This window comes from Electrona antarctica (assembly GCF_951216825.1).
Source record: "Electrona antarctica genome assembly, chromosome: 1".
Lineage (NCBI taxonomy): Eukaryota > Metazoa > Chordata > Actinopteri > Myctophiformes > Myctophidae > Electrona > Electrona antarctica.
In genome coordinates this window covers 13376038-13391102 of record NC_136806.1, presented here as the reverse complement: position 1 = coordinate 13391102, position 15065 = coordinate 13376038, and the positions used below count along the sequence as shown (strand labels likewise).

Below are 15065 nucleotides of genomic sequence, written 5' to 3'. Positions count from 1 at the left end.
TTTGCATCAGGTCCACACTAAGACAAGAAGAACATTCTGCCACTATCGGTGCAAGAGCAGAGAAACGGGCGCCTCTCGGAGGTTAAGGAGTTTTGTTTTTGTGTACACCACGGCTACAAAAAAATGCTCTGCCAAAACTTGAAGAACAAGAACCAGCTACGCAATGTTTGGTCATTTCAGTCCTCTATAATGCATCTTCAGCAACAAAAATAGTCCATCCACAAGCTTGTGTGAGTGTTGCTTGCTATTTTTTTTTTAAGACAGTATTATAATTGGTTTATAATGGCATGCCCAAAATAGGGTTGTAAGGTTGAAAGTTGAGAAAAAATGAATGAATGTATGTTTTTTTTCTTTTTTTTTGCTACACCCCTATAGAAACCAGTACATCAGGTTCAGTGTAGCATGCACTTCCACGTTCCAATTCCTTCAAATTGGAAATCCTAAAATCCACTGCCCTCAGCTCTCGTTTCTCTGGCCTTTGGGTCATGAAAAGTCCTAAAAATCCACTGCCCTCCCCATCTAGCGTCTGTGGCCTTTGGGTCATGAAAATGTCTAAAAATCCAATTCCCTTGCCTCTGGCTTCTCTGACCTTTGAGTCACAAACCTATACTAACTGGAATTTCGGTGATCAACTACGCCCTACATTCTACAGCACAGGGCCCCATGGAGGAGGCGACACTTCCAATGTCACTCATAGTTACTCCTAAGAATGGTTGCTGGGATCAACTCTGTGGCAGACAGTGTACTGCCACAAAATGGCTTCTTTAACCACCAGGCCATCTTGATCCCCAACACACCTCTACACAACCACATAGTGTTGGAAAATGTAGTCTTAGAAAGGAATATAATTATAGAGACCTCAACTTAGCCAGTTATGGATAAAGGGTTGATAAGACTTCTCTTTAAAAATGTAGGCTTTTTATTGAGTTTTTTTGGGGGGGGGGATTGATGATAATGGTGAAGAGGCTATGATGAAATGGGACATATACTTGACAAAGAAAGCAGAAAAAGGAATGGCGAAGAACTACAGACAGGATAGAAACGGAATTAAACTTAACACCTGTAAAACAAGCGTCTGTATGACACCAATGGGCTAATCTATGTAAATAACCAAGTATTACTCAAACAAAAACGTTGTGAAACCATATATTGATCGATGCCTACTAAGACTTCAAGAAAGTCACCGGCAAAGTCTTTACAAAAGTACAAACACATGCCAATACTTCACCTTACAGTGTTAAGATCAAGGTTATGTTTTCATGGCATGCATCAGTAAAAGTGGATAGGAACTCAAGGAGGAAGGGACAACCAAACAGTTGTCCAAGTGCAAATAGTCTTCGCATAAAATAGTCAGCTCATATTGCTGTGTTGGCGGCTGCTGACAGTTCATTGCAGAAACAGTCTATAAATACAATTCTAGAAAAGAGAATCAGAGAAATTCACATGATTGTTTTTTAAGGGCGGAACATCCTCATCTCAGTAAAGTTTAGCAACCATTCCAGTTGCAGTTCTCCCGTGTCATTTTGGCACATCTCTGCAACTGGAGAGAAGCGAGTTTTGTCCATCTGTACTCAGAGAAATTAATTTAGCCTTGGGCTTCTTAACGGAGCAGTGTTTCCCCCCCCAAACACATGGTTGAACTCCAATGGTGGATAACCATGCATACAGAAATTGCATTAGTCCTCAAACAATTCCAGAGAAACCGGTATCCAAGCTACAGGCTAGTTCATGTCTGTCAAAAGCCTTGTCAAAGTCTTCCTAAGTGCCGGTAATGTAGTATAGGCTAATTGGTAGCTTCCAACACTCTGTGCCATCTATGAGATATCAGGCTCAATCCGTCTTCGTTGTGAGACATTTATAAAATTACTGGGATAGTATAGGGGGAGGGGGCGGGGGGTGACCATATTCATCACACGGCGGCCATTTTGCCCTTACCTCATACTCAGGGGGTATGAAGTAAAAGCAAAATGGCTGCCGTGTGGATAGGTTTATTGGGCTGTGGTGTATGGTTGGAGCTAGCTGGCCTGTGGCTACTGGTTATGTAGTCCCACTATGACAATCTTCTGGCCCTGATCAACGTTCCGAGCTCTCCTGACTACTTCCTCATCATCATCATCCTCCTCCTCATCCAGCTCCTCCATGGCTCCTGTGGAACTGTGCTCCTCCTCCGGGGGATCGAGGGGGTTTATCAGACCATACAGGAAAGTGAAGAAGCCGTTTAGCCAATCAGAGCCGCCCTCCTCCACTTCCGCTAACCAATCCAGAATCTCGGATTCTCCCTGACCACCAACTTCACTGGTCAGGCCTACGCAGACGAGAGGGAGGGATGGATGGATGGATGGATGGATGGATGGACGGACAGACGTACGTACGGATGGATTGGGGGGGGAAAGAAGAGGGAGGAATATGCGTGGCAGAGAGAGAGAGAAAATGGGAAGAAAGGTAGGAAGAAAGGGTGAAGGAGACAGACAAAGGGGCAGCAAATGACTTGAAGGGAGGATCAACAGGAAGAGAAGTGATGAAAGGATGAGGGGGGGGAAATGATGCAAGAGTAGAGGGGGAGAAAAAGAAACGAGAGGAAAAGATGGAGAAGTTTTAAGCTAAGGTTAGGCAGTAAGGGAACCAGTAAAGCTCTATACCAGACAGTTAGAATTATAGTTAGGCAGAGAGACAATGAGGGGGGGGCGTAGATCAAGATATATATTTTTTAGAGAGCCAGAGAAAGAGCAGAAGGTGAAGAGAGTTAAATAGAAGTCTAAAAAGGCACTTTGCAGCGTCTAGCAGCCTCGACAGACAGCAGCATGCAGCGGACCATTAAGTTCTGTAGAGCCTCCAGTTTGAGGCATTAGAGCTAATGTCTACATTAGACGAGAGTAAACCTCTATATGAAGGAGAATATAAGGAGGATTTAAAAAGAAAAGAGTGAGAAAGCACACTACGGTGTATGAAGCCAAAATGGGATCATGCAGCGTTGAGCTAAGGTGGAGCTGAAGCAGCAGTGATGGGCTCTCTTGCCAATTGGCATAACGTTGTAGCTCGATTGAAAGCGTGAGAGAGAGACAGATAGAAGAAATAAATAGATGGGTAGTACTGAAAAAAAAATCACACCTGTGTGAACTGAGTGGTGCAACTCCGCCCCCTCCCCCCTCTCTCTCTGTCTCTCATTAGCAGGCAGCAGTGCAGCACTATCTCTCCGTTTCTGGCACAACAGCGCCACTTTTGGTAGTCATTGGTACTCGTGCTCATAGTGACAGTCACATAGGTGGGTGGGTGAACACATAGGTGAACACGGACATTGCTGTTCCTTGGAGTGGTTGCACCACTCAAAAACACCTTTGTGTGGCACAGAGAGAGCACGGAGTGTGACAAAACGTTGAATTCTTTGCCGTTTAGTGTTAGTAAGGGCTCATGTAATATACCCCCCGTTTATAACCACACACACACACACACACACACACGCACGCACGCACCACTGCCTTCTCCGCGGGCTGGAAAGTTCACAGTTGTCATGAACACCGTCTTTGAGCATCACACAGAGCAGAGGTGCCCCCCCAAAAAACTCTACCACTTGAAAATGGCAACCACGGATCACAGAATTAAATGATTAACAATTAACATAACAGAATAAACACTTAGTAATCCGTATGACTGGTGTGTTCAGTCAGCAGGTTTGGGGTGAAATCTATTCCAAAACCCATGTTTTAAACTTACCAAGGCTATATGGATATGTCAACTTTTGAATTTGTGTTTAATTACAACCCCCAAACCTGAGAGCTAGTTTGTTCTTCAATCTGGGATCAAGGCACATCATTTTCTTGTTACTATTGCAGCAGTTTGTCCCAGGCTGTCTTGGCCTATAACAAAGGGGTCCGTTTGTCTTGCTCGTTTTTGGAGAACTCTACTCGAATTAGTTTTGTCATTCAGCAATAAGTTATATTGGAATCAAACCACCTCAAGTCAACAACAACAACAACACAAGAGTAAGTCATGCAAGAGAAACCCCAAATCAAACATTTTCTTTGACACACATTATGCACACACTGCATCAGCGGCCTGCAGAAACCACTCATTTCAGATTTTGTCATTTATCTGCAAATATGCAGCTTCTCATCTGTAAAATATGTTTTGTGGTAGAGCACAAAAAAGTTCAAAAGTTGTCTTTTTGTGTCAACTCCTCTACTGCAGGACACTGATGATGTCAGAACAAAACATTTGTTATAATTCCAGATGAATCAAACTTGCCTAGGAGAACCTTAGCATCCTCCACATCAAAATCACCATCGCCGTCAGTATCGTACGCCACGAGTTTACCTACAGCAGGGTAGCCAGGAGGGGGGGGCATAACCAGGAACATGTAAAACATTTAACATTAGTTTTAACAGTTACCACTAATGCTTTAAGTCCATCGTTTGACAGGTTTAACTATGGGATGGGATGGGATGAGTTGGGAGGGGATACCCGTTGTGTTAAGTCGTCAATTTTTTTGTCAGGCACTTTATGCCACATCAAGTTTCAACGTGTCTGGCTTAGGTTTCCCCAAAACTATACTCGTCAAATTCCTTCCCAATAACCGAATCTGCAACTACTTTGAAGGGCTAGAAAATGCCAGTTCAGTTCACTGAACTTCTAACATAATACCCTACATTTCTAATGTAGGGCAATATGATGGAATTACAATCTAGGGAGTAAAATATATGACTATATGACTGTACTGTTGGGCACCGTCGGGTACAGCGTAGTGTTATTACGGGATACTGCAGGATATAGAAGGTCTACATGTGAAATAACCAACTGTTATTAGCAAGTCTAACATTAGCTTAGAACTAATTTTAGACTTGCCTTTTAATGGTATAATCAAAATGTATTTGAACTGGAGTATTTTTACAAAGGCGGTTTCCATATATACACTACTACTACGGAACTCATTGAGGAAGTCGGACTTGACGGACTTGAAAATAAACTTTTAAATCTAATTTGGAAACTATTCAATCTAATTTGTATCCATGCTACAGCTTGGCGACTGACGCTAGAGTAGAGGAATTAGACCACGGATGAGGATGACGGTGGACATGACATGAGACATTGAGACAGGAGCCCTTTTTACCTTGCAAAGCTTCGGACAGGTTAATTTGTAAGTCCTTAGCCTTGTCTGCATGCAGCATTCAGAGAGAAAACAAAACAGACATATTGGAATTGAAGCAAATAGGAAAACACGAAACAAAAGATTGATAATTCAGAGGATAAACAGTAGATTACGAAAACACAGAACGTCGTTCTGAACAAATTGATAGAGGCGTTAATTGTGACAATACAGTAGGCATGACACTCACATGCAACAGAAGAACTACGCATTGACGTAGGTAAAACGTTTCAGTAGCACATTGAAGAATGAAGTGAGACCAAGTTGCCGTAAACAATGCAAACAAAGTCTAATTTAACAGAAAACAGTGACACAAAGCATCTAGCTCCAACATAATCCATTGTTAAAGAAGAACAACGTGTTTGTAGATATATGTGGATTTAAGAAGAGATGCCGCAGGTTTCCATCTCATTTCTATGACACAGCTTTGCATCTGCAGCCATTTCACGGTGGCCATTTTGATTCCATTTTCTTTCCAGCAATAGATTTGGTTCAAATGGAAACACAAATGGCACGACTACTAAAGCAGCTTATTTCAGTAATAATATAGCTATCAAGGCACCACCAGAGAGTGAAGCTGGAATCACATCGATGAGGCAGAAAATAATGGAACATCCAGTCTTGCCAGGCCAGTCTGACAGGACTCCATGTTCACTTTGATAACTTGTCTGTCAGCTAAAAAGTGTTGGCGTGGTGAAACTGGTTGTCAATCAGCAATAACTGATGACTAATAAATCAGCCAAGACAGATTGTGCGTCTGTTCTTGTAGGATAGTTGGTAGATGAATACTTGATGACACACCGACAGCAGGGCGGTGTGCCAATATTTTAACCAAATACCACAATGTCGTTATTGCAACGATAATATTAATAATAAATGGAATCGTGAGGTTATAGTCTCATATCACACACACAACACAACAATGCAGTTTGCACTTGAGCTTTTCTGCACTTCTAGGTAATTTAGATACACAGATCATATTTAATTTGACAGCGTCTTTATTAACATCTTTACTCTTGAGACTGTGCTGTGGATGCCGTGTTGGTTTTCAGCACACAGTGAATTTCACATGCCTTTTACTTTACTGTAATTGGTAGTGTTCGAAAAAATTAAGTTGAACCTTGAACTATCGATGTATCGATAGTTCGATATCGATAGTATCGATAGCTAATAGTTTGTCGAGTTCACATTGTGGCTCTCTGGGTTACCAGCACAGCTCTATGATGGGCAGCATTACCCCCCATTCATCATATTCATCATAATGCATGCGTCCGTCTTTGTCCATGTAAACAGCTGTGCGTCTCCTTCTGTTATGCAGTGCAGCTGCAGATAACTCGGTCCACGCGCCTATCTGGTGTGTGTGTGGACATGCACACAGACTGGCAAGGGGGTTACAGTTGTTCCGATACCAATACCAGTATCGGAAAAGCTGCTATTATTTTACTAACTACACTACATGTATTTATTCCTAGATCAGTGGTTCTCAAACTTCTTAATTTCAAGGACCCCCATAACTCAGAGTGTGAGTTACAGACCTGTAAGGGTCCATTGTTTTGAGAGCCACTTGTCCTAGATTCTTTTTAAATTACACACTGGTATCGGATCGGTACTCTGTTGGTATTGACCGATACGCAAGCTGCGAGTATCGGAATTGGTATCGAGAAAGGGGGGTAAAAAATGATATCAGTACATCTCTAATATTAATACATATCTAACATGGTGTACTCACCAAGGACCCCCTGGTAGTCCACCAGGTCAAAGTAGACCACGGCTACGGACGTCCACACTCCGAGCAGAGCCAGCACCATGAACCAGGTGAAGAAGCTTCCTCCTCCAGCTCCACCCTCTGACTTCTTTCCATTTTTATTGGTTATCAGTGGCTTGGCGGCATCTGGAGAGACAGAGAGACAAGAAACAGTGTTAAAAAAATATCCTGTTCCGTTTGTTAGGTGGTTGCCTTTTTTTGCTCGTTCGTTCAGTCCTTTGAAAAAGATAGTCCTATGTTCTGTTGCACGACAAACCTGAATTCATTCAAGTTTGTAATACTAGAATGAATGATAGCAAAAAATAGGAAGAAACAGTGATGAAAATATACTCGTGGCCCATTTACATTGCTTCAGACTGTTCCTGTACATCTTTTGTTCCTATAGACAGGAGATTGTAATTAGATCTGACTTGGCTATGGGTAGAGGCAATGGAGGAGAAATATAGAGAATATAGGACTTAAACAAGAGCAATGGATGGGCGAGGAGTTATTCTGGGTGCCGTTGACAAGCATTGTGGGTAGAAATAGTGTCAGAGACCGCATGAACAGGTGTTGGAGAAGTCCGCTGTGTGGTGCGAGGTCAAAACCGGCTCAGGCACACACATACACACACAACAATTCACAGCTCAAAATGCTCAGTCAGTATTGTATGGCGTGCGGTGCCCATAACACGCATACACACACGCCAAGTTGAATTAGCAGCAGTAATAAAAATACTAACATCTCAGGTTATTCTTAGAAGTAAAAGGTTGACTTCCATTTTAAGCATTGTAGTAGTGTAACAAGTTCGTTTACATACAAATGTATTACAATGTATAACATTACAATGCATTTACGGACGACAACAATGACCACCATTGTACATGTTCCACATACTGTCTACAGGGGCTAATAATCAGCCTCGAACCCTGAAGGCGGTTTCGTCCACATTCCGGTCCGTGAGGCTACGGTCTCTAGATGTTAGTCTCCTCCAGCCATATGCATGAAGCCGTTACACCATGAGCTGAGCAACAGCCATGTATATTAATGTGATGAACAACAAGGCCCCAACATTACTGCTACTATGCTCACTGAAATATGTCCAATGTGCCAGTGTCACTAAACACAACAAAAGCATAAAGCAGAGCCATTATAGTTTAGTCAAATTAGTTTTTACCACCCCGACAAAAACTGTGATCAAGGGAGGCTGGAAAGGTCACAGGCTCCCAGAGCTACCGATCCACGCCAGGTACGATGGCCTCTTGTCCTTGTCCTGCGCTGTTCTAGCTCCAAGATGATCAAACCGCCATTCTCACCTTCGGTTACTGCTGCGATCACCGAGTGGATCTGCGTTATGACGGGTTGGGTGGTGGTGGATTCGACCAGTGTCATTGGATCACCCATCCCTGCCGACGAGTGAACACCAACACACTGCCCGCGGCTTACCAACTGACCCACAAGGACACCGGCTGCACCAGCCAATGGAGGAGAGTCCAGCCTGGTGGTTCCCCTGGCTTGGCGTAATTCTATTTCCTGTGGCCCTCCCTCTGGTCTCTCTCCTGTATATGTACGTCTGCCAAGACAACCTCTCTCTGTCTGTCTGCTACTTCCCACCTTGTCTCTCTCTTTCTCTCTCCCTCTCTTGGTCTCCCTTTGTAAGCCCGATATGGCACTGCATGTTGAATATGAACTATTTATAGAACTGTTCAAGCAGCTGGCCCTGACACAGAGAGAGAGATGTCAATATCAATGGCCTCAGCAGGTTCAATTCCCCTTTGTCCCATCTACACTGTGCTTAGCTCCATTACATGTCCTCTTTTTTCCCCCACAAAGCCGGCCAGCAAGCCATTGCCCTACAGTGCCAAATCGGCGGCGTCAGGCAAGCAAATCAGCGTTGTTGTTAGGCACGTGCCATGAAGCTGAATGTCTACACAACTAACTGCACACTGGGCTTCAACGTACTTGTGCTGGTCTTTGATCGACTCTTTGGAAGAAAAAGAAAATCACTCGTGTGAAGTGAGTGGTGCAACTCCGTGTGGGGGTTCCAGACCCACAGGAACGCACCCAGGGTGCCGGCCCGATTCCGGCGAGCCACCTCGCGTCCGAAACGGTTGAGAAATGACAGAGTTACCGTGTGGGGGTCCCTCTACTGTACCCTCTATTGTACTGTACTGTCACTGTACTGTACTGGCACACAACCGAAATCACCATATATATATACAGTTAATATGTGCGTGTGTTAGGTTGCGCACAGGTGGTGAAAAACAACCATGTTGTTTTCGTGCTCAGACGCACCCAGCCACCCACCCCCACACATAGCTCCGTAAGGGAGTGGTTGCACCACTCAAAAAGTCTAAAACATGCAGGCAACTCTTGAGTCTTGGGGGCAATTTCACTGCTCACTTAACATACAGTGAGTGAACAGCAGGTTGGCATCATAGAACTCATTACAGAATAAAGGTTCCATGTAGCCACAACATTAATAGTAATATTACTCAAAATAGTTGCCTTGGCCCCTTGGTGTCAACATCTTTACATAGACCTTTCTAATGGATAGACAAACATCCATTGTCACGGCCCAGTGACATTTATAGGCTGCTGCCATTCAACTGCTCAGCAAATCAAAGCAATGTCAGGCATTTTCACGGCCCCCCCGTTTAGCCTGTGGCATCACAACACGTCCTCTCTGGACTGAGCCTAGTGACACAGTCTACAGAGCAGGAAAGTGGAGAGAGAGAGAGAGAGAGAAAGAGAGAGCATGTGAAGGATTTCATGCCCACCGTACCTCCGTCTGTCACAGCCACATAATTGATTAAAGCACATTTTACAGAGGTAAAGAGAGACTCCCATGACTCGTGAAGATGTGAGGTTGTGTCGAAATGACACCAAGGACTTTCATTTTTACACCCATAGGCCCACACTCAGTTATAGAATCACTCAATATACAAGCACTGATTTCAAACAGGGCAGAACTACAAATTGCATGCAAATAAGATTCAAGGACACAGGGTTCCAGAATCCATAGTGCTGTATTTGTCATGCCGTTTACAATGGCAGTGTTTGTACTGACAAGTACAAATGAATGAAGCCCCACCATTTGCATTTTTCCGTTTACTTATTTCTTGCACAAAGAGCAAAAAGGGTTTTGGGACTTCCATTCCTGCTACAAAAAACGTGTATCAGATATAACATGTAGCCTAAAGGCGTCTTCAGATTTGATGTGTTATTATAGAAAGTAGTTTAATGGGCGAGGTAATTCTTTAGAGTCAACACAGGAAAGGCAGGTTCATAAAAAGGGTTGGCTGATGTCAGTGATCTAATGTTTCAACCGGTTATATGGAATTATAAGCATCGTATAGCCTTGTATAACAGCCTCATATGCAGGTGAGGGGGGTGGGGAGGCCGGGGCTGTCTTTTGATCATTAGAATTAGATTTAACACTCATCTCAAGCTTTTAAATATTATGACAAATATTGATATCGTTAATCTATATGATAACAAAGCCTATAAGGGATTCTTTGTAGTCATATAGGAACAGGAATATCAAGTTTGTCGCCCCACGCTGAACAAAAGAACCTTTCTTCATTCTGCGTTTTAGTTTTTCCTTTAGATATTACATGCATTTCCTATGTTTGTATTGTTTGTATTGGAAACCCCTAAAATATACTTAAATGGTAATCCTCCCCGGGATCTTGAATCTCAAATAAACCATTTGACAAAAAATAATTCTGCTCCACTCCAGGTGGACATTCTAACATGAGGTACTATGGAAATCTGCATCATCTAATGCTAATCATGCCATGTTCCTCACATCCACGAGAGACAACGCATTGATTACACACAATACCATCACTGAGGCCCCCATAGTGGTCCTTAAAACCCCACAGAACACAATGGCTTAATATAGCTATACAACAGTACACGTGTACAAGTTGGAAGTGGGTGTGCCAGTCTCTCTCATATGCTCGAAAACTATCAAACTACTTTCAAGATGCACACACACACAAACACGCGTTTCTTTGCACTAAAATACAAAAACACACAGAAGACACGTACCGTTTAGTGTACCGTTTGTTTCTACTGTAGGTTCCATGCTTGCAGCGCACCAGTTGAATCACTCTTGCGTAGAATGTATGTCCTTTTCTCAACAAAATGTAACTGGAAACTTTTTCGGTTTGTCCCTCCCCTGAAGCCTTGCTCTACCTCTCTCTCTCTCTCTGCCTCTTCAGTACACATTGTTCAGTTGCTCTCCTTCTTATATAAGGGCTGCTGTTGTGGAGGAATGCCATTGCTTCAGCAGGCTCAAACTCACTACTTGCCCATCTGGATTTGATCACGTGCACACACACGCCCACATTTACATATAGGCTACCCACCCCCCAAAGTCCCCGAAACTAGTTTACTTGTGAGTGGGCATATTCCACTCACATACAAATAATCAATAACCATTACAGTACGTTGTTCAAGGCTGCTGCTGCTGCTGCAGTAGTGAGTGCAGACCCAAGATGGCTGACCCCCACAAATTGGGGGTCAGCAAAAAGCCCCCGCTTTGAAAGATGTTCACGCGGGCACAGTCACGCACACACCCACACACACACACACACACACAGCTGTAGGCCATTTTCATGGAATCCTGACAAACTAGAGTGTGTTCAGCGAGCCTAAACACAGCCCCACTTCAAAATGCAAAATGCTGAGGGTTCATTAATTTCACTTCATCAGCACAATGAGCACATCGATACAGATGTGAGGAATAGCTGCCGTGATGACCTCTGCCTGCGTTTTGCATTGCGGCTACAGACAGCCAGAGACAAACAGTGAGGCGGAGGAGAGCGAGACATACCAGGCCATTGGGGGGTTTAGTACACGGATGACCTGGAATGCCACAGCAGAGTGAGTGGACCATAGCAAATCACACAAGCCACTAGTCTCAACTCTCTGGACAACAAAAGGCTCTGAACAGAACTGAACTACCCCTCTCACTCTGCAGTTCTTCTACACTCCATAGCACGGTGCTGTACTCTATAACCTACGCTCCATAGCACGGTGCTGTACTCTATAACCTACACTCCATAGCACGATGCTGTACTCTATAACCTACACTCCATAGCACGGTGCTGTACTCTATAACCTACACTCCATAGCACGGTGCTGTACTCTATAACCTACACTCCATAGCACGGTGCTGTACTCTATAACCTACACTCCATAGCACGGTGCTGTACTCTATAACCTACACTCCATAGCACGGTGCTGTACTCTATAATCTACACTCCATAGCACGGTGCTGTACTCTATAATCTACACTCCATAGCACGATGCTGTACTCTATAATCTACACTCCATAGCACGGTGCTGTACTCTATAATCTACACTCCATAGCACGGTGCTGTACTCTATAATCTACACTCCATAGCACGGTGCTGTACTCTATAATCTACACTCCATAGCACGGTGCTGTACTCTATAATCTACACTCCATAGCACGATGCTGTACTCTATAATCTACACTCCATAGCACGATGCTGTACTCTATAATCTACACTCCATAGCACGGTGCTGTACTCTATAATCTACACTCCATAGCACGGTGCTGTACTCTATAATCTACACTCCATAGCACGGTGCTGTACTCTATAATCTACACTCCATAGCACGATGCTGTACTCTATAATCTACACTCCATAGCACGATGCTGTACTCTATAATCTACACTCCATAGCACGGTGCTGTACTCTATAATCTACACTCCATAGCACGGTGCTGTACTCTATAATCTACACTCCATAGCACGGTGCTGTACTCTATAATCTACACTCCATAGCACGGTGCTGTACTCTATAATCTACATTCCATAGCACGGTGCTGTACTCTATAATCTACACTCCATAGCACAATGCTGTACTCTTTAATGTCTTATTTTCTTTTGTGGGTCAGTAGACCACCAGACGAGTGGCTGCATTCCTTCCGGTTCAGCATTTTCAACCTTCCTACCATAATATATTTATACATAATGATTACTTCAAATGTCCTATTTCAAATGTGATTATATGGACAAGGAAAAAAAAGAAGAAATACATTTTACTGCTGGTATTCCTCTTTTATTAATGCATTTTACTGACGGTGTCTCTGTAGGAAATCTAAAAGAAACGATAAATCTAAAAGAAACGATAAGATGACTAGAATTGCATGATCAGCAAAAGGGCCTTTCTGTGTGACAGTTGAGTTTGCATAATCCCCACGTGTCCCCTAGGCCTAGGGCAGTGGTTCTCAAAGTGGAGTCCGGGGACCCCCCAAGGGTCCTTGAGGGACGTTCCAGGGGGTCCCCAGCTAAATGATAGACAGTTAGGAACCAAATGGACACTTATGGGTCTGTACAAACCAAATTGGTTTTATTAAATTGTACACTGTCTCAGAGTTAAATTAACATTGATTTTACAATATAAATTGGGGTCCCAAAGGTAGAGAATAAATGCCATTAAAGCCTAAAGCATGTCAAACTGGGGGTCTTTGAAATCAAAATGGTTGAGTATCACTGCTATTGCTGTAAACATCTTCTCTTATGGGGGTCCCTGATGGCAAATCTTTTCAAATGGGCGTCTGTGGGCTAAATAATAAGTGACAATTTGGGGGTCCTTGACATGAAAAAAAAAAATCAGACCCGTCTGAAGTGAGTGGTGCTATACTGTACTTGTGCTGTACAAGCCCTCCTCCCTTGCCTGTGTGTGTCTTGGTGGTGAACAAACGCTATAACGCTATTTTCGTGCTCGGACACAGCCGGGGACAGACCCAGCTACACACATAGCTGTCTATAGGAGTGGTTGCACCACTCAAAAGGTTTGAGAACCACTGCCCTAGGGTAGGTACCCTCACACAAAACATGCAGTAATCCTGGTCTCTATGGCCAGCCGGGGCGCCTGATGGAGGGGAAAGGGAACTGGTTGGAATAACGTGTTCCTTCCACGCTCCACATCCAACCAAGGAAACTCACCCTGTCGGGTTAAAAGAAGCAGCTTGGACTCCTCATGCATTGAATGAATCATGATGAGGTCAGTCCGTTTCTCTCCCCAGGTTTACAGAGGGAGTGTAGCGCCCAGGATTACGTCTAGTGTAAACAAAAATTGGTTAAAAGAAATTGTGGGATAAAGAAAAAGTAGAAAGAAATAGAAAAAATCACACCCGTGTGAAGTGAGTGGTGCAACAATTCCGGCGAGCCGCCCCGCGTCCTAAACGGTTGAGAAATGACAGAGTTACCGTGTGGGGGTCCCTCTACTGTACCCTCTACTGTACTGTCACTGTACTGTACTGTACTGTACTGGCACACCCGAATCCATATATACAGTTAATATGTACGTGTGTGTTTGTGTATAGGGTTGCACACAAAAACAACCATGCTTTTTTCGTGCTCAGACGCACCCACCCAGCCAGCCAGCCTCCCACACACAGCTCCGTAAGGAGTGGTTGCACCACTCAAAAAAAAAGGGGGGGGGGGATGTTTTCAGAAATGTTTTCCCAATTAATGAAATCACAGTACAGAAAGACAGGAGAACTGTGAGTGAAGTTCCCAGCCAGGCAGCAGAGGCTGCTAGAGAGTGCTCTGCCTTATGACAGTCCACTCTCACCACGATCCTCCAAATGTGGGAGTTTCTGGCTGCACACCATATCCTCATCACCATACTATAATTATCATACTATAATCTTCATACTATAATTCACTCAATGTCTGTCTGTTCACTCAATGTATGAATGAATGTCTGAAACACTGTCGTAGCTCCACACTGCCTGCACCAATCGCCAATGCACCAATTGACTTTTCTTCAAAACACACTTTTTGCTCTTCCACTTACAGCTTTTGTGCAAATCTCACAAAAAACGGCACACATGATCTCTGGACCTATCCGATTAAAACACCACAGGCAGAATTTTCATAGTCCGTATCGTTCGGCTGTAATCGGCGTACAAAGTTAGTGGGAGGGGCCTGTTTTACACAAAATGACACAAATAAACCAACGGAATCCAAATTGCATTCACATGTCGAGGGTGGTTTAATCAACGGAGAGCCCAAAGTAATTCCATTTTCATCCATAGGGGGCGCCGCAAATGCGGCATTTTAAAACGTTTATTGCAAAAACATGCTTTTTGGGGATAAATCCACTATGTTTGCGATAGCGTAGCCTACGT

General features: G+C 43.7%; 1 protein-coding gene across 1 annotated transcript in view; it reads right to left on the bottom strand.

The window, feature by feature from the left end:
- asph (aspartate beta-hydroxylase) overlaps positions 1–8481 on the bottom strand; it is a 31258-nt gene extending 22777 nt beyond the window's left edge. Inside the window, exons 1-4 of the mRNA XM_079492136.1 lie at positions 8201–8481; positions 6870–7031; positions 5105–5149; positions 4243–4311 (exon numbers count right to left, since the gene is read on the bottom strand). Coding sequence (XP_079348262.1) covers positions 4243–4311; positions 5105–5149; positions 6870–7031; positions 8201–8288 — 364 coding nt within the window. The 5' untranslated portion in view covers positions 8289–8481. The remainder of the gene's footprint in view (positions 1–4242; positions 4312–5104; positions 5150–6869; positions 7032–8200) is intronic.
- Positions 8482–15065: the final 6584 nt, after the last annotated feature.